This window comes from Oncorhynchus clarkii, chromosome 24 (genome assembly GCF_045791955.1).
Source record: "Oncorhynchus clarkii lewisi isolate Uvic-CL-2024 chromosome 24, UVic_Ocla_1.0, whole genome shotgun sequence".
In the NCBI taxonomy this organism is placed as follows: domain Eukaryota; kingdom Metazoa; phylum Chordata; class Actinopteri; order Salmoniformes; family Salmonidae; genus Oncorhynchus; species Oncorhynchus clarkii.
This window is the reverse complement of record NC_092170.1, coordinates 26,867,926-26,887,994: the sequence shown is the minus strand read 5'-3', so window position 1 is coordinate 26,887,994 and position 20,069 is coordinate 26,867,926. Positions and strand designations below refer to the sequence as shown.

The 20,069-nt window shown below is 44.1% G+C and overlaps 1 protein-coding gene across 1 annotated transcript in view; it reads left to right on the top strand.

Moving 5' to 3' along the window:
* Positions 1-20,069, top strand: part of LOC139383123 (serine/threonine-protein kinase NLK) — an 86,131-nt gene that overhangs the window by 42,532 nt on the left and 23,530 nt on the right. Inside the window, exons 4-7 of the mRNA XM_071127446.1 lie at positions 14,265-14,371; positions 14,530-14,615; positions 15,936-16,145; positions 17,016-17,117. Of these exons, the coding sequence (XP_070983547.1) occupies positions 14,265-14,371; positions 14,530-14,615; positions 15,936-16,145; positions 17,016-17,117 (505 nt within the window). The remainder of the gene's footprint in view (positions 1-14,264; positions 14,372-14,529; positions 14,616-15,935; positions 16,146-17,015; positions 17,118-20,069) is intronic.

The window sequence follows — 20,069 nt, the reverse complement described above, 5'->3', positions numbered from 1 at the left end:
GGGTGTAATCATTAGTCCAACAGTTGCAAACAAGAGTTTCTATTGGACAAATTCAGGTATGTTCATCCCCACTTCATTCCGTTTAAGAAATGCTTTTCAACTTAAATCGGTGGAATGAATACACCCCTGATCATATGTAAACACAGTTCACTTTCATAACAGCCATGTTGTATTCATTCTCGCATCTACACTCTCCTCCTCTCACCTATTCCCTTCGCTTGTGAACTTCAATGCACATCACATCAGCTGTATGTGACCAGGCAAAAAAAAAACTTTCCAAGCCAAACCATATCATAACTGCTACACACAGCCTACATCGTTGTCACCATATCTGCTAAAGTAATAGCATAGGCAACATAGCTAATAGAAATAACGTGTTACTAAACCCGCTACAATCATGCAGAAACGTTACAGTATACAGTCAGTAGGCGTTTTAGAACTAACACCGGCGGGCCCTGGTGGCAATACATTTGTAAAACCAAACGCTTACCTTAACTTGTAAGCTTTTTTTGTGTTGTGTTGGATAGTCATAGCCAGCTAGCTAACATAGCATCCCTCTTTTTGAACAGGGTGTTTGAGTAGGCTAAACTAGCTAGCTGCATTTGCTAGCTAAGTAAGTAAAACTGAAAGTGAAAAAAAACAATGTATTTGTTTAAAACTGTTCAACTATTGTCTTTCTCTCTCTGAGTCAACTACTCATCACATTTTATGCACTGCAGTGCTAGCTAGCTATAACTTATGCTTTCAGTACTAGATTGATTAATTTGATCCTTTGATTGGATGCAAAACATGTCAGTTCATGCTGCAAGAGCTCTGAAAGGTTGGAGGACGTCCTCCGGAAGTTGTCATAATTACTGTGTAAGTCCATGGAAGGGGATGAGAACCATGAGCCTCCTATGTTTTGTATTGAAGTCGATGTACTCAGAGGAGGATGGAAGCTAGCTGTCCTCCGGCTCCACCATGGTGCTACCCTACGGAGTGCTGTTGAGGCTACTGTAGACCTTCATTGCAAACAGTATGTTTTAATCAATTGTTTGGTGACGTGAATATATTTAGTATCGTTTTATCTAAAAAGGTTTACTTTTTAAATGTTTTACAATTTACCTTTTATGAAATTCACTGAGGAGCATGGTTGTCCCCTTCCTCCTCTGAGGAGCCTTTATTGACAGAAACACACACCCACTACTCTGCTGCTGCTTGCATCCTGCGAAGGAAGAAGGCTGCCATTACGGATGCATGAGTGTGTAGGGGTCAGGGCTCTAAATAAAATTTAAAAAAATAATTGGTAGCACTGGTTTTCCCAACTTAAAAAGGTTAGGAGCACCACATTAAATTTAGGAGCATCAGAAAATACTATTTTTTTAAATTGATTTAGATACAGCCTATATTGTTGTGCCCTAGAAACTAATATGTTATACCGTAAATACATTAATTTATTAGAAAAACTAAAATGTTGATATGAATACCTGTCATTGAAATTACAAAGTAATTAGCAGAATATAAGGTTTGTACATTGTGTAAAAGCACAATTTTCTTGTTGAGATGGAGAAGATGTTAGCTGCATCCCAATTAAGCGACCTTAGTATGGGAAATTGTTGTGTCGAAAAGGTAAGTAGTGGGCGTGTGGAAAGGAGTGGGTGTGTGGAAAGCGCTCTGCTATAGGTTGGACAGTGTTGATTAAGCTGTGTTCTTTTTCTTCGGTTTCATTATCAAATTTTTGGGGGGACAAAAATAAACTTAATTTTACAGCTTTTTCTTTTGTTGTTACATGCTCATTCTGGACACATTTTACTTTTTTTACGGTAGTTACATTACATGGTACTTAGATGGTACTTATGACTAAACACCAATGTATAACTATTATAGAACATGAGCTTTTAAACCCACCCCTCAGCTACTCTGTCCATCCCACCTATCTCCATAAACCCACCCCTCAGCTACTCTGTCCATCCCACCTATCTCCGGAAACCCACCCCTCAGCTACTCTGTCCATCCCACCTATCTCCATAAACCCACCCCTCAGCTACTCTGTCCATCCCACCTATCTCCGGAAACCCACCCCTCAGCTACTCTGTCCATCCCACCTATCTCCATAAACCCACCCCTCAGCTACTCTGTCCATCCCACCTATCTCTGTAAACCCACCCCTCAGCTACTCTTAGTCCATCCCACCTATCTCCATAAACCCACCACTCAGTTACTCTTAGTCCATCCCACCTATCTCCGTAAACCCACCCCTCAGCTACTCTTAGTCCATCCCACCTATCTCCGTAAACCCACCCCTCAGCTACTCTGTCCAGCCCACCTATCTCCGTAAACCCACCCCTCAGCTACTCTGTCCATCCCACCTATCTCCGTAAACCCGCCCCTCAGCTACTCTTAGTCCATCTCACCTATCTCCGTAAACCCGCCCCTCAGCTACTCTTAGTCCATCTCACCTATCTCCATGAACCCACCCCTCAGCTACTCTTAGTCCATCTCACCTATCTCCATAAACCCACCCCTCAGCTACTCTAGTCCATCACACCTATATCTGTAAACTGCCCTCTTTATGATTTCCATGTGCCATATATTTTTAAACTGCTGTGATGTTTCACAGAAATTCTGAACCTGACTAATTTGATGTTTCACAGAAATTCTGAACCTGACTAATTTGATATTTCACAGAAATTCTGAACCTGACTAATTTGATGTTTCACAGAAATTCTGAACCTGACTAATTTGATGTTTCACAGAAATTCTGAACCTGACTAATTTGATGTTTCACAGAAATTCTGAACCTGACTAATTTGATGTTTCACAGAAATTCTGAACCTGACTAATTTGATGTTTCACAGAAATTCTGAACCTGACTAATTTGATGTTTCACAGAAATTCTGAACCTGACTAATTTGATGTTTCACAGAAATTCCGAACCTGACAAATTACATAGTATCTACAGATTGTAAGTTAAAGATAAATATTTTTACTAAAAGTATTGTTATATTGTTGATTGATTGACTATGGTTTTCCAAATCTCTCAACAGTGCTATTTGTAGGGTTAATTTTAGATAAATGTTGTGATTTATCAGCCATTCCTGAACCTGTGACCAGAAACAAGCTACATGGGGCAAAACCAAAATAAGGGATCTAATAATTCTTTCTCCTCGTAGCAAAATCTGCAGAGCTGAGATGGTTGAATGTCCCAAATACATAACATTCTGTTTGTGGCAAGAATTTTTAATAATCATTTAAATTGAAAAACTCGCAAGCGTTGTTTTATGTGTCAGTTCATAAACCACGTGCCACAGAATTGGCACATAAAAAATCTCTTGACAACTATTTTGCCACTTGTATGGCGCCGCGGTCAACATTCTGGTCCTCAAGTTAAACTGGTTGACAATTTTGGTCAATTAATTAAGGGCACATCTAGATGGCTGTCAATATGAATGATTTGTTATGTAGGCCACGTTAGCTACCGATCGTGATGACTAGTAGGAAGCACTGCAAGCCGGTAGGCCTTCCAGTACAACACCAGGTAACATCACTGAATAAGTCGTTTTAGAACGGCCCACGACATGGTTTATGCAGTCACGGCGATCCACTATAGGAAGACAAAAATGTTGCCCCGGTAATATGGGTCAGATTTGGACCTGGTTGGGCTAGAAGCAAACCGTTTTTGCTGGATTAATGGTGCATATCTTTCTGGTGCTTGGAAATAACCAGTGGTGTGAAGTACTTAACTCAAAATACTTTGAAGTACTACATAAGTCGTTTTTGGGGTATCTGTACTTTCACTTGAGTCATTTTCTGTTAAGGTATGTTTTACTTTTACTACAGTATGACATTTGAGTACTTTTTCCACCACTGGAAATAACAGTACAGTGAAGCCTTATCATTACAACAATTATTATCAAATCAAATGTATTTGTCACATGCTTCATAAAGAACAGGGAAATGCTTATTTACGGCCCTTCCCAACAATGCAGAAATAAAAATACACATTACATTACAGTTTAGATGCATTTAAAATCATTAACATAGACTGTGAAGAGACTCCTAGCGGCATGTCTGGTAGGGTAAGTATGTCTTTCAGAGCTGTATGTAAGGTGATTATACAGACAGTTTGGAAATGTCAATACAATAATATTTCTCACAAAAACAAGATTTGCTGCAGTTAGTCTCTCATCAACCCTCAGCCAGGAAAGACTGGCATGTATGTTGTTGATATTAGTTCTGTATGTGCAGTTAATGGCAAGGTGTGCTGCTTCTGTTTTGAACCAGCTGCAGCTTTTCTAGGTCTTTCTTTGCTGCACTTGACCATATTACCGGAGAGTAATCAAGATGGGACAAGACCAGAGCTTGAACGACTAGTACAGTTGAATTGTGTAAAGAATACCTAACATTTTTTTTTATAACAGACATACCCCTCCCCATCTTCACAACAACTTTGTCAATATGACTTGGCCATGATAATTGACCATCCAATGTTATGCTTACTCAACTTGCTCAATGGTCACACCATTTCTACACAATTCCAGTTGAGGTTTAGGTTTTAGAGAATGTTTTAAAACAAATACAATGCTTTTAGTTTTAGCTCTATTTATGACCAGTTTATTAGTTATCCCCCATTTTTATACTGACTGCAACTCCTTATTTATAATTTCAGTGAGCTCACTGGCTTTGGGTACTGACATGTAGAGTGTTTAATCATCCGCATACATAGTCATTCTACACCGAACAAAAATCGAAATTAAACATGCAACAATTTCAAAGATTTTAGGCTTTGTTCTTTGTCATGGTAGCAGCATAGGCTAACACTGGTACTCAACGCAGTTCCAGCCAGCACAGCTCTCAGGGCCGACGGAAACGGCAACAAACAGCTGGGATTTAAACAGCCACAAGCCCGGAACTATCCGCAGTACCAGCCGCAAGGGCTAACCGTATCGAGGGCGGTTCAAACTGTCAAGGAAACCTGGCTAGCTTCATAGCGAGCAGCTAAGCTAACCACTTTACCAAGCAGCAGGTTTTTAGGGTTTGGCAGTATCCCGAGACAGATAGTAGTGGTTCCAGAAACTGAGGATAACCACGTCACGGGATCTACATGAAACAGGTAGGCTAGTAAATATTTGTTTTCTCAAGAAAAAACTTTTTCAGAAATTTTCAAAAACAACCTTGCTCTCTCTAGTTCCACTTTCAGCATGCGTCAGCCTCTGACATTGTATGTATACTTAGTGATGTGGATATGAGGAACGTCCGGCTCCACTACAGTCCTGTGGATGGGGGTGTGCTCAGCCTTCCGTTTTCTGTAGTCCACGATCAGCTCCTTTGTCTTGCTGACGTTGTGGGAAAGGTCAGTGTCCTGGCACCAGACTGCCAGGTCACTGACCTCCTCCCTAAAGGCTGTCTCATCGTCATTGGTGATCAGGCCTACCACCGTTGTGTCGTCAGCAAACTTAATGATGGGGTTGGGTGAACAGAGAGTACAGGAGGGGACTAACCACGCACCCGAGAGGCCCCATGTTGAGGGTCAGCGTGGCGGATGTGTTGTTTTCTACCCTCACCACCTGGGTGCGGCCTGTTAGGAAATCTAGGATCCAGTTGCAGAGGGAGGTTTTCAGTCCCAGGGTCCGGAGCTTAATGATGAGCTTGAGAAATGAGAAAAAATAATCACAAATGTCACCTAATTGGTCGTAGTTTAGAGCCCTGGTAGGGGCTGAGGCCGGTAGCTCTGCTAACTGGTAGGGGCTGAGGCCGGTAGCTCTGCTAACTGGTAGGGGCTGAGGCCGGTAGCTCTGCTAACTGGTAGGGGCTGAGGCCGGTAGCTCTGCTAACTGGTAGGGGCTGAGGCCGGTAGCTCTGCTAACTGGTAGGGGCTGAGGCCGGTAGCTCTGCTAACTGGTAGGGGCTGAGGCCGGTAGCTCTGCTAACTGGTAGGGGCTGAGGCCGGTAGCTCTGCTAACTGGTAGGGGCTGAGGCCGGTAGCTCTGCTAACTTGTAAGCATTTCCTCTGTGGGTTTTGGTGTGCACGCTGTTTTTCTTGGGTGTACTTTTGTAGGGGGTTAGCGTCCCCTCATCTCATTTTCCAGCCTGATTTGAGAGGTTAACATTTTACCACCTACCAACACCCCTACTAGTTCTGACTAACAATTACTTCACTGTCTTCCCCTGAGTGTTATCTCTAGAGTTATCTGAGCCAACGTGTCTCCATATCTTTACCATGGCACTCCTATGTTCATTACCACACACACACACACACACATCAAGGAAGGCTAGTGAATTACTGGCACAACAACAGGCTGTATATAGCCCTCAATGTAACATGGCATGGGGCTATCACAACCTACCAAGAGAAAGAGAGAGCACATTCAGGGAAACCACATGCCTGCCTGCTTTTGAGAAGTCTGTTATGGGGAGTTACACATTGTCAGGAAATGACTTGGATATTGAGTCTATCCACAATCACCGTGCTTAGGTTTGGTTGCCCACTGCTCTTTCTATTTCTTCGAATTCCTATAAATACCCCCTCTGAAAATTAAAATATCTTGCTGAAATACAGAGTCTGGAAATGGGTGGCTAATCTGGGTGGCTAATCTGAATAGGCTCTCTATCTCGGAGTAGTGTGGTGTGTTTGACTCAGGACTGACTGCATCCATGTGTCAGATATAGTGAGTCATTTGCTGTTCCGGAAGTGACTGTACCTATTTTAGTATTAAGGTCTCTGCTGAAGTTGCTTGCGTGCATTTATGAATGAGCGGGAGCGAGAGGTCTGACACGCCTTCTGTCTTTGTGTGTGTGTGTGTGTGTGTGTCTGTTTGTGCATGCATATGTGTTTATTAAGCACCCACGGCAGAGTACTGTAGGCTGGTCTGTTCTCCGTCTTGGTCTCCTCTGTCAGAACAGGAATATGAATGTCATCTCCCCAGATCTACACGCTGGTTATCATGTAGAGGGGGTGTTTTTAATCAGGTAGCATATTAAACTGAATACCCTATTCTATACAAACACACACAGCCAGGCCTGTGCAGCCTGATAATGATTCAACTGCTCCTGACACAGGAAGACGAGATGATTACAGCCTGATAATGATTAAACTGCTCCTGACACAGTGTAACGGGTTTTTTCATCCTCCTCTGAGGAGGAGTAGGAGAGATCGGACCAATGTGCAGCGTGGTAAGTGTCCATTTTAGTTTATTAAACTGAATACAAAATAACAAAGTGAATGATACAAACGAAAACCGAAACAGTCCTGAAATGTGAAACAAACATTACAACAGGAAACAATCACCCACAACTCAAAAGTGAAACCAGGCTACCTAAGTATGGTTCTCAATCAGGGACAACGATTGACAGCTGCCTCTGAGAACCATACCAGGCCAAACACAGAATTCCCAAAACAAAGAAAAAGGAACATAGACAACCCACCCAACTCACGCCCTGACCATACTAAAACCAAGACATAACAACAGAACTAAGGTCAGAACGTGACACACAGGAAGGTGTGATGATTACAGCCTGATGCACGGCAACAATAAGGGAGGGAGAGACTCTCACAGGCAATTAAATTAAATGTAAATTTGGATTCAGGAAGACGTTGCAGATGCTTTATGAAATAAATGGATGTGCTTGACTTTTCATCATAAAACAAAATGACTCATCCCAATGCACCGAGCGATATGAACTCAACAAAAAAAGAAATGTCTTCTCACTGTCAACTGCGTTTATTTTCAGCAAACTTAACGTGTAAATATTTACATGAACATAAGATTCAACAACTGAGACATAAACTGAACAAGTTCCACAGACGTGACTAACAAATGGAATAATGTGTCCCTGACAAAGGGGGCAGTCAATATCAAAATTAACAGTCAGTATCTGGTGTGGCCATCAGCTGCATTAAGTACTGCAGTGCATCTCCTCCTCATGGACTGCACCAGATTTGCCAGTTCTTGCTGTGAGATGTTACCCCACTTTTCCACCAAGGCACCTGCAAGTTCCTGGACATTTCTGGGGGGAATGTCCCTAGCCCTCACCCTCCGATCCAACAGGTCCCAGACGTACTCGATGGGATTGAGATCCAGGTTCTTTGCTGGCCATGGCAGAACACTGCCATTCCTGTCTTGCAGGAAATCATGCACAGAAGGAGCAGTATGGCTGGTGGCATTGTCATGCTGGAGGGTCATGTCAGGATGAGTCTGCAGGAAGGGTACCACATGAGTGAGGAATATGTCTTCCCTGTAACGCACAGAGTAACAACAACAAGCTCAGTCCGATGATGCTGTGACACGCCGCCCCAGACCATCACGGACCCTCCACCTCCAAATCGATCTCTCTCCAAAGTACAGGCCTCGGTGTAACGCTCATTCCTTTGACTATAAACGCGAATCCAACCATCACCCCTGGTGAGACAAAACCGCGACTCGTCAGTGAAGAGCACTTTTTTGCCAGTCCTGTCTGGTCCAGTAACGATGGGTTTGTGCCCATAGGCGATGTTGTTGCTGGTGATGTCTTGTGAGGACCTGCCTTTACAACAGGCCTACAAGCCATCAGTCCAGCCTCTCTCAGCCTATTGCGGACAGTCTGGGCACTGATTGTGCGTTCCTGGTGTAACTCGGGAAGTTGTTGTCATCCTGTACCTGTCCTGCAGGTGCGAAGTTCGGATGTACCGATCCTGTGCAGGTGTTATACGTGGTATGCCACTGCGAGGACGATCAGCTGTCCATCCTGTCTCCCGGTAGCCCTGTCTTAGGCGTCTCACAGTACTGAGGGCCACCATTGTTCCTGTTCCCAAGAAAGCTAAGGTAACTGAGCTAAACGACTACCGCCCCGTAGCACTCACTTCCGTCATCATGAAGTGCTTTGAGAGACTAGTCAAGGACCATATCACCTCCACCCTACCTGACACCCTAGACCCACTCCAATTTGCTTACCGCCCAAATAGGTCCACAGACGATGCAATCTCAACCACACTGCACACTGCCCTAACCCATCTGGACAAGAGGAATACCTATGTGAGAATGCTGTTCATTGACTACAGCTCGGCATTCAACACCATAGTACCCTCCAAGCTCGTCATCAAGCTCGAGACCCTGGGTCTCGACCCCGCCCTGTGCAACTGGGTACTGGACTTCCTGACGGGCCGCCCCCAGGTGGTGAGGGTAGGCAACAACATCTCCTCCCCGCTGATCCTCAACACTGGGGCCCCACAAGGGTGCGTTCTGAGCCCTCTCCTGTACTCCCTGTTCACCCACGACTGCGTGGCCACGCACGCCTCCAACTCAATCATCAAGTTTGCGGACGACACAACAGTGGTAGGCTTGATTACCAACAACGACGAGACGGCCTACAGGGAGGAGGTGAGGGCCCTCGGAGTGTGGTGTCAGGAAAATAACCTCACACTCAACGTCAACAAAACTAAGGAGATGATTGTGGACTTCAGGAAACAGCAGAGGGAACACCCCCCTATCCACATTGATGGAACAGTAGTGGAGAGGGTAGCAAGTTTTAAGTTCCTCGGCATACACATCACAGACAAACTGAATTGGTCCACTCACACAGACAGCATTGTGAAGAAGGCGCAGCAGCGCCTCTTCAACCTCAGGAGGCTGAAGAAATTCGGCTTGTCACCAAAAGCACTCACAAACTTCTACAGATGCACAATCGAGAGCATCCTGGCGGGCTGTATCACCGCCTGGTACGGCAACTGCTCCGCCCTCAACCGTAAGGCTCTCCAGAGGGTAGTGAGGTCTGCACAACGCATCACCGGGGGCAAACTACCTGCCCTCCAGGACACCTACACCACCCGATGTCACAGGAAGGCCATAAAGATCAACAAGGACATCAACCACCCGAGCCACTGCCTGTTCACCCCGCTATCATCCAGAAGGCGAGGTCAGTACAGGTGCATCAAAGCTGGGACCGAGAGACTGAAAAACAGCTTCTATCTCAAGGCTATCAGACTGTTAAACAGCCACCACTAACATTGAGTGGCTGCTGCCAACACACTGACACTGACTCAACTCCAGCCACTTTAATAATGGGATTGATGGGAAATGATGTAAATATATCACTAGCCACTTTAAACAATGCTACCTTATATAATGTTACTTACCCTACATTATTCATCTCATAGGCATACGTATATACTGTACTCTATATCATCGACTGTATCCTTATGTAATACATGTATCACTAGCCACTTTAACTATGCCACTTTGTTTACATACTCATCTCATATGTATATACTGTACTCGATACAATCTACTGTATCTGCCTATGCTGCTCTGTACCATCACTCATTCATATATCCTTATGTACATATTCTTTATCCCCTCACACTGTGTACAAGACAGTAGTTTTGGAATTGTTAGTTAGATTACTTGTTGGTTATTACTGCATTGTCGGAACTAGAAGCACAAGCATTTCGCTACACTCGCATTAACATCTGCTAACCATGTGTATGTGACAAATAAAATTTGATTTGATTTGATTTGATTTGTACTGACATTGCAATTTATTGCCCTGGCCACACCTGCAGTCCTCATGCCTCCTTGCAGCATGTCTAAGGCACGTTCACACAGATGAGCAGGGACCCTGGGCATTTTTCTTTTGAAGTTTTTCAGTCAGTAGAAAGGCCTCTTAGTGTCCTAAGTTTTCATAACTGTGACCTTAATTGCCTACTGTCATTTAAACAGGGAAAACCACAAGAGGTCTTAAAATGTCTCTTAGGTTTCCCCTTACCTCACCTTGCCAACGTGTGTTTACATTAGTACTTTGCCTCTTGCTCCACATCCTCTCTTCTGTGGGTTAGTCATGCAGGGAGGGGGAGGTTTGGCTCCCTGACATACAGCAGATCCCAGGTGCCTCTCTGCCACTTCACACTTCTTGGATGTGTTGGTTGGCATAGTAACAGGTAACCAGAGCCCTCTGGGAGTGTGTTCAGTGCCAGGTCACATGGTTAAAAGGGGAATGATTGCGCACAGGTGGGCAGGCCAGGGGTGCCATACCCTACACAGATTAACCCAACTAAAGTCCATACACACAATCATACTGGATATGTTGCACACTCCATTCTTATAACAGAAACTGATCCCCAGATTCCAAACCATTCCTCTCTTCACACGTTTCTCTGCTCCATCTCCATCACTCCTCTGAATGACTAGAGGTGTCCAGAGCCCCAGTGGCTGGTGTTCTCGCCCTCGCTCGCTCGCTCACTCACCATCAGGGCATGCCTTTTTACCCGGAGAAAGAGAGAGCCTTGTTATTGTCACCACAGCAGAGAGAGCGAGTCAACCACCACCGAGCGAGCATGGGACTCAGAGGAAAGAGTGTAGTTTGCATTTCAGTGGAGGAATCAAGCATGCAGATGATTTGCGTGAGGATAATTATACAGTATTAGAGGCAGGACAAAAGTAATCTGTTCCCTGCCTTGTCACTGATACAATTAAGGGACTCCTGGGCTTTGCTGGGTTATTTCCTGACAATTTGGCAAATTGCAATTGGCAATGAGTTGTTTCATCCATGGATTGTCAGAATACCTATTGCGTGGGATTTTACAACTATTATGGAAAATATATGTTGTCGTTATTAGTCATTGTCACTTTGAGATGACATGGATGCATAGCGAAATGCATTTTGCTCCCAATTTGGCTTGGCTCTAAATTTAGACCAATGTAACAAAACATGAATTATTCATAAATGTTTAAGGCTAAACCGTGCATGTCTCTTGCTGAAGTAGACATGCACATAGTGCTGTCGGTGAGATGCTGAGTGGTAATTAAGCGTTTCGTTTTATCAAGCAGAAAGGAAGCATCGGGAGCTGTGCCGAGGCCAGATAGATGGGTCGGCCCCTGGGCCTCATGTTCTCCACTATGGTGTGTCCGGTTGGCACTTATCTTCTCCATGTGTGAGAGACGCTAGCAGAGGGGATGGGATCGTAGTATGTAAGGGAGAGGCCTTGTGATAGAGGGGGGAGTGTGTGTGTGTGTGTGAGGTGAGTGATAAGACGAGGGGTGACGGGTTAAGGCACATGTATATGTAGTATAGTATATGTATGTACAGTGCATTCAGAAAGTATTCAGTCCCTTGACTTTTTCCACATTTTGTTACGTTACAGCCTTATTCCAAAATCGTATTATCAATCTACACACAATGCCCCATAATGACAAGGCAAAAACAGGTTTTTAGAAATATCAGTTATATAAGTATTCAGACCCTTTACTCAGTACTTTGTTGAAGCACGTTTGGCAGCATGCTTCAATGGGAGTTTCTCCCATTCCTCTCTGCGGATCCTCTCAAGCTATGTCAGGTTGGATGGGGAGCGTCGCTGCACATCTATATTCAGGTCTCTCCAGAGATGTTCGATCGGGTTCAAGTCCGGGCTCTGGCTGGGCCAGTCAAGAACATTCAGAGATTTTTCCCTGAAGCCACTCCTGCATTGTCTTGGCTGTGTGCTTAGGGTCGCTGTCCTGTTGGAAGGTGAGCACTCTGGAGCAGGTTTTCATAAGGATCTCTCTGTACTTTGTTCCATTCATCTTTCTCTCGATCCTGACTAGTCTCCCAGTCCCTGCCACTGAAAAACATCCCCATAGCATGATGCTGCCACCACTATGCTTCACAATAGGGATGGTGCCAGATTTCCTCCAGATGTGACTCTTGGCATTCAGGCCAAAGAATTCAATCTTGGTTTCATCAGACCAGAGAATCTTGTTTCTCATGGTATGAGAATCCTTTAGGTACCTTTTGGCGAACTCCAAGTAGGCTGTTGTGCCTTTTACCGAGGAGTGGCATACGTCTGGCACTCTACCGTAAAGGCCTTATTGGTGGAGTGCTGCAGAAATGGTTGTCCTTCTCCCATCTCCACAGAGGAGCTCTGTCAAAGTGACCATCAGGTTCTTGGTCACTTTCCTGACCAAGGCCCTTCTCCCTTGATTGCTTAGTCTGGCCAGGCGGCCAGCTCTAGGAAGAGTCCTGGTGGTTCCAAACTTCCATTTAAGAATGATGGAGGCCACTGTGTTCTTGGGGACCTTCAATGCAGAAATCTTTTGGTACCCTTCCCCAGATCTGTGCCTCGACACAATCCTGTCTCGGAGCTCTACAGACAATTCCTTCTACCTCATGACTTTTTGTTCTTTTTGTTCTGACATGCACTGTTAACTGTGGGACCTTTTATATAGACAGGTGTATGCCTTTCCAAATCCTGTCCAATCAATTGAATGTACCGCAGGTGGACTCCAAGTTGTAGAAACATCAAGGATGATCAATGGAAACAGGATGCACCTGAGCTCAATTATTGAGTCTCATAGCAAAGGGTTTGAATACTTATGTAAATACGATATTTCCATATATATTTTTTTTATACATTTGTTACATTTTCTAAAGAACAGTTTTTGCTTTGTTATTATGGGGCATTGTGTGAAGATTGCTGAGGAACATTTTATATTTATCCATTTTAGAAAAAGTATTTCATAACAATGTGGAAAAAGGGCTCTGAATAGTTACCGAATGCACTGAAATTGTGTATGTCTGTAATGTCTATGTTATTGTTTTAAAATGTATGTAAATTGTAAAGTGTTTTTTTCTGTAATGTATTTTTCGTTATGTGTCAGACCCCAGGAGGTCTAGCTGTCGCCATTGGCGTCAGCTAACAAAAAATGGCTGTAAAAGAGTGGGAGTTGTGGAGGATCGATGAGGCAGTGTCGCACACTCGGCTCTAATCATTCTCACTCTCTCTCTCCCTCTCACACACACACACACGGCTGCGCTGGGCTGCCTGTGTGCTCTGGGAGTTGGCCTGCCTGCTGACAGTGCTAGATGGCAGGATTAAGTTGTTTCTATCAGAGACGTTTCTATGCGCTGTGGTTCAGGTATGCCACGTGTAATGTATTATGTGTCTACCCTGCCAGAATGACTGAGGAGGGAGAGCAAAACAGGGCTGCCTGAATGTCTTTCCCAGGAGAGTGTGAAAGGGGCAGAAAGAAAGGAAATAGAGATCCCACCATAGAGGTCTATTAAAACTCACAGCAGGAGCCCATTGTGACAATGGATCGATACCGTACTGCTGCTACTTGCTGAGGAATTGGAACAACCTCTGTCAGTAACATCCATTTAGGTTGGCAACATTTTATGTAGGTTAGAATGTAACAGAACAGACACTGTGAATAGTCTTTACTCTACCCATTCCCACTTACTTCCATTAACCCCTCTTCACTACCTAGCTAGCTCTTCTCTGCAGAATATTTGTGTAGTCTTTGTGGTGTTGTTTTCCTTGACCACTCTTCGTCCAGCTATGTGGTGACAGAACTGATGCAGAGTGACCTCCATAAGATCATCGTGTCACCTCAGCCCCTCAGCTCAGACCACGTCAAAGTGTTTCTCTATCAGATCCTCCGAGGTAAGACCTCTCCGACACGCTCACACACTCCCAGATCACATTGCAAACATTAAAACGTGATATTCACACACATATCAGTTTGAATCGTCATGATAAAAAACGGGGTGGGACCTTCACACAAGGAACTGAATCCTTCCCGGCATGTGTTTTGTCTGTAGGACTGAAGTACCTGCACTCAGCTGGCATCCTACATCGAGACATCAAACCTGGCAACCTCCTGGTCAACAGCAACTGTGTGCTTAAGGTCAATCTACTGTCCTCTACTATCTAACATCTGAATCCTCCTGTGATGACATGTATTACTCAACTGAGATCTAAACTATGAGATTTATGAGGTCAACTTGGGGTTGGAATCTGCTCTGTGGAAGTACAGTATCTGAAATGCACACACACACACACACACACATTCCTGACTCCTGCTCTCACTTGCTGTCTGGCGCCCAGAGTCTCTGTAGCCTGTGTTACTGGGGGTCTGACGCCCCAGTGGGATTTCTACAATACATGATGCTGGGCTCCTGACACCTAAATCTTCATCCTGGGGTCTAGTAATGGAGGCCCTGCCTGGGCTTATTCTACCCTTAGCTCCCCCTCCTCCCTCACAGACAACTGGGAGGGGTGCTAGTCCACAGGTGGGGGAGAGAGAGCGAGAAAGTGAGGAGAGGGTGGAGGACAGTGATTCTCTGGCTGACTCTGGAGAACAGATTGTCTCTAGCAGACGTTTACTAATTTAGCTCCTAATTCTAATTTCCCAAAAACCTTCCCTACACATTCTGGGCTATTTTCAGAAAACCCCATCCCTGCCTGCCTCTGTGAGGCTCCCTGCATATGATTGGGTGCTGTCTGCCCATGATATCGCTGTGTTCCTTCTCTACCAAGTCTGCCATTATTTTAGAGAGGCGGTCATTTAATTTCTGATAAATATCCCCTTCCAAAAATCTCCCTCAGCAGCATCAGCTACTCAAGCAGTTTGATTTAGTTGTGTACAAGCTGGTGGGGAGCAATCGTCTGGAGTAATGTGACCTGTAGCAGTGCGACACTAATGTGGCTCCCCAATCCTTCACTTCCTGTCATTCTGACCAGAATGTATATTTAGCTAACAGAGCAACAAAAATAAATTGAGAGGGGGGCGAGACAGAAGTGTGTTCCTGTAGGGACACCATAGAAGACGTTGGTAAATCAACTTCAGTGAGTGTTTTCATTGGAAAATATAATTAGTGATATGCCATGCATTTCTGAAAAAGCTGCTCATCCCTTGAAGAGTTTGGGGGGAAAAGAGATGAGGGAACAAAGAAATTCGGAGCAGTTTGTTAGTCCGTTTATGAACAATCCAAGTATTCCTTTCTTTTGTGTCTTTAGACATATCAGACAATGTTCTCATTCAGTTATGTAACAATTGACGCAGAACAGTCACAGTAAGCTGCCAAATAATAAATGGTGTATCTTACAAGAAGCTGCATGCATCTGAACCTTGAGTTAGGTTGGGTTGGGAGGACTAGTCTATTTGAATATTGGTATTGATGGATGTATTAATGTGAACATGTTCTCTGCCTTCATCCCTCTCCAGATCTGTGACTTTGGGCTGGCGCGGGTGGAGGAGCTTGACGAGTCTCGTCACATGACTCAGGAGGTGGTGACCCAGTATTACCGTGCGCCAGAGATCCTCATGGGCAGCCACCATTACTCCAACGCCATCGACATTTGGTCTATAGGATGCATCTTCGCCGAGCTACTGGGCCGACGCATCCTGTTCCAGGCACAAAGCCCCATCCAGCAGGTAACCAATACTGTAAACACTGGGGACATGTTGATCTGACATGGAAAACTTGCTGATCTAGTATTCAGTGCAGAGCATTTCTGGGCTTATTTTATAAGAAAAAAAGGTATTCGCTATCCTTAGTTGTGTTAGTCTGTAGACTTCACTGAGCACTTTCAGCTTGAGCAGAGCTTTCAGAGATCAAGTTTGTATTTGAAAACAGAACAGAGTTTCCTTGAATCTTTAGTGTCCGTGTCTCTCCAGACCTTGGGCTCTGGTCCTGCCTCATTTACATCCCTTTCAGAAATGACATGTTGCCTCCCGATTGGCACAGCGGTCTAAGGCACTGTTTTCGCATTGCTAGAGGCGTCACTACAGACCTGGGTTCGATCCCAGGCTGTGTCCCAGCCGACAGCGACCGGGAGACCCATGAGGAGGTGCAAAATTGGCCCAGTGTTGTTTGGGTTAGGGGAGGGTTTGGCCAGGGGGGCATTGCGCTCTAGCGACTTCTTGTGGTGGGCCAGGTGGGGTAAAAAAACTAAAATACAGATGACATGTTGAGTTAGCTGGGGAGGGATGAATGCAGTTTTATGTCTCAGCACACACTACTCCCTTTCACTTCTGATATCGACACAAATGGCTCATGTCTAAAATGACGTGTTCACAGATACTGTAGGTTCACAATACACTGCAAAATTGTATTCTGGAGCAATACGTCAGTAAACAAAATACATACAGTACAGCTCCCTGGAGTCATTTACTTAGCCTGCCTCTCTCAACTACTTTGCCTTTACTGCATATGTGCCATAGCGTGTGTTTGTGTGAGTGCGTTCATGCATGCATGTCTCAAGTACAGTAACATATGCTGCATGGTGTTCTTCTGTGTTGAAGCTGGATCTGATCACGGACCTGCTGGGAACTCCCTCTCTGGAGGCCATGAGGACGGCGTGTGAGGGGGCCAGGGCCCACATCCTCAGAGGACCACACAAACAGGTAGGAACACAGATGAGCGGTGTATGTTTTCTGGAGCAGGACAGAAGATGAGTCTCCTGAGCAAGGTTTTCAGAAGTCCTACAAATTACAGGAGTCAGTGATGAATGGTCCTCTTGGACAGAAAGATGGTGTTTTGTTGAGGTTTTGTTCCACCTCTGTGTTTCATTGACTTTTGTATTGACTCTAGTTATTTAAAGAACATAGGTTTCACAACTTACTGAGAAAAGATCCAGTTGTTTGTGTGTGTGTTAGGGCTGACCCCAATTAGTCGACTGGTCGATTGTTTGGTTGATAGGCTGTTGTTCGACCAATATTTTATTAGTCGAGCAGTAGCAACTGTATGTATGTATGTATGCATGCATGTACGTACAGTTGAAGTCGGAAGTTTACATACACCTTAGCCAAATGCATTTAAACTCAGTTTTTCACAATTCTTGACATTTAATCCTAGTAAAAATTCCCTGTCTTAGGGCAGTTAGGATCACCACTTTATTTTAAGAATGTGAAATGTCAGAATAATAGTGATATAATTATTTATTTCAGCTTTTATTTCTTTCATCACATTCCAAGTGGGTCAGAAGTTTACAAAACACTGAATTAGTATTTGGTAGCATTGCCTTTAAATTGTGTAACTTGGGTAGCTTCCCACAATAAGTTGGGAGAATTTTGGCCCATTCCTCCTGACAGAGCTGGTGTAACCGAGTCAGACTTGTAGGCCTCCTTGCTCGCACACGCTTTGTCAGTTCTGCCCAGACATTTTCTACAGGATTGAGGTCAGGGCTTTGTGATGGCCACTCCAATACCTTGACCTTGTTGTCCTTAAGCCATTTTGCCACAACTTTGGAAAAATGCTTGGGGTCATTGTCCATTTGGAAGACCCATTTGCGACCAAGCTTTAACTTCCTGACTGATGTCTTGAGATGTTGCTTCAATATATCCAATATATCCACCTAATTTTCCGTCCTCTATTTTGTAAAGTGCATCGGTCCCTCTTGCAGCAAAGCATCCCCACAACATGTTGCTGCCACCCCCGAGCTTCACGGTTGGGATAGTGTTTCCTCGGCTTGCAAGCCTCCCCCTTTTTCCTCCAAACATAACAAGGATCATTATGGCCAAACAGCTCTTTTTGTTTCATCAGACCAGAGGGCATTTCTTCAAAAAAGTACGATTGTTGTCCCCATGTGCAGTTGCAAACCGTAGTCAGGCATTTTCATGGCGGATTTACAGCAGTGGCTTCTTCCTTGCTGAGCAGCCTTTCAGGATATGTCGGTATAGGAATTGTTTTACTGTGGATGTAGATACTTTAGTACCTCTTTCCTCCAGCATCTTGAAGGTCCTTTGCTGCTGTTCTGGGATTGATTTGCACTTTTCGCACCAAAGTACGTTCATCTCTAGGAGACAGAACGCGACTCCTTTCTGAGCGGTATGACACCTGCGTGGTACCATGGTGTATATACTTGCGTACTATTGTTTGTACAGATGAACGAGGTACCTTTAGGCGTTTGGAAATTGCTCCCAAGGATGAAGCAGACTTGTGGAGGTCTACAATTTTTTTTCTGAGGTCTTGGCTGATTTCTTTTGATTTCCCCATGATGTCAAGCAAAGAGGCACTGAGTTTGAAGGTAGGCCTTGAAATACATCCACAGGTACACCTCCAATTGACTCAAATTATGTCAATTAGCCTATCAGAAGCTTCTAAAGGTATGACATCATTTTCTGGAATTTTCCAAGCTGTTTAAAGGCACAGTCAACTTAGTGTATGTAAACGTCTGACCCACTGGAATTGTGATACAGTGAATTATAAGATAAAAATCTGTCTGTAAACAGTTGTGGAAAAATGAATTGTGTCATGCACAAAGTAGATGTCCTAACCGACTTGCCAAAACTATAGTTTGTTAACAAGAAATTTGTGCAGTGGTTTTAATGACTCCAACCTAAGTGTTTGTAAACTCCAACTTCAACTATGTATGTGTGTGTATATATTTTTGTATGTGTGTGTGTGTGTGTGTGTATATATATATATATATACAGTGGGCAAAAAAGTATTTAGTCAGTCACCAATTGTGCAAGTTCTCTCACTTAAAAATATGAGAGAGGCCTGTAATTTTTATCATAGGTACACTTCAACTATGACAGACAAAATGAGAGAAAAAATTCCAGAAAATCACATTGTAGGATTTTTAATGAATTTATTTGAAAATTATGGTGGAAAATAAGTATTTGGTCACCTACAAACAAGCAAGATTTCTGTCTCTCACAGACCTGTAACTTCTTCTTTAAGAAGCTCCTCTGTCCTCCACTCGTTACCTGTATTAATGGTACCTGTTTGAACTTGTTATCAGTATAAAAGACACCTGTCCACAACCTCAAACAGTCACACTCCAAACTCCACTATGGCCAAGACCAAAGAGCTGTCAAAGGACACCAGAAACAAAATTGTAGACCTGCACCAGGCTGGAAAGACTGAATCTGCAATAGGTAGGCAGCTTGGTTTGAAGAAATCAACTGTGGGAGCATTTATTAGGAAATGGAAGACATACAAGACCACTGATAATCTCCCTCGATCTGGGGCTCCACGCAAGATCTCACCCCGTGGGGTCAAAATCACAAGAACGGTGAGCAAAAATCCCAGAACCACATGGGGGGACCTAGTGAATGACCTGTAGAGAGCTGGGACCAAAGTAACAAAGCCTACCATCAGTAACACACTATGCCGCCAGGTACTCAAATCCTGCAGTGCCAGACGTGTCCCCCCAATTATGATTTTTCAACGCCGATACCGATACCAATTTTTTTACATTTATTTGTAATAATGATAATTACAACAATACTGAATGAACACTTATTTTAACTTAATATAATACATCAATAAAATCGAAGGTTGAAATCATGCGTCCTCCGATACCCAACCAAGCCGCACTGCTTCTTAACACAGCGCGCATCCAACCCGGA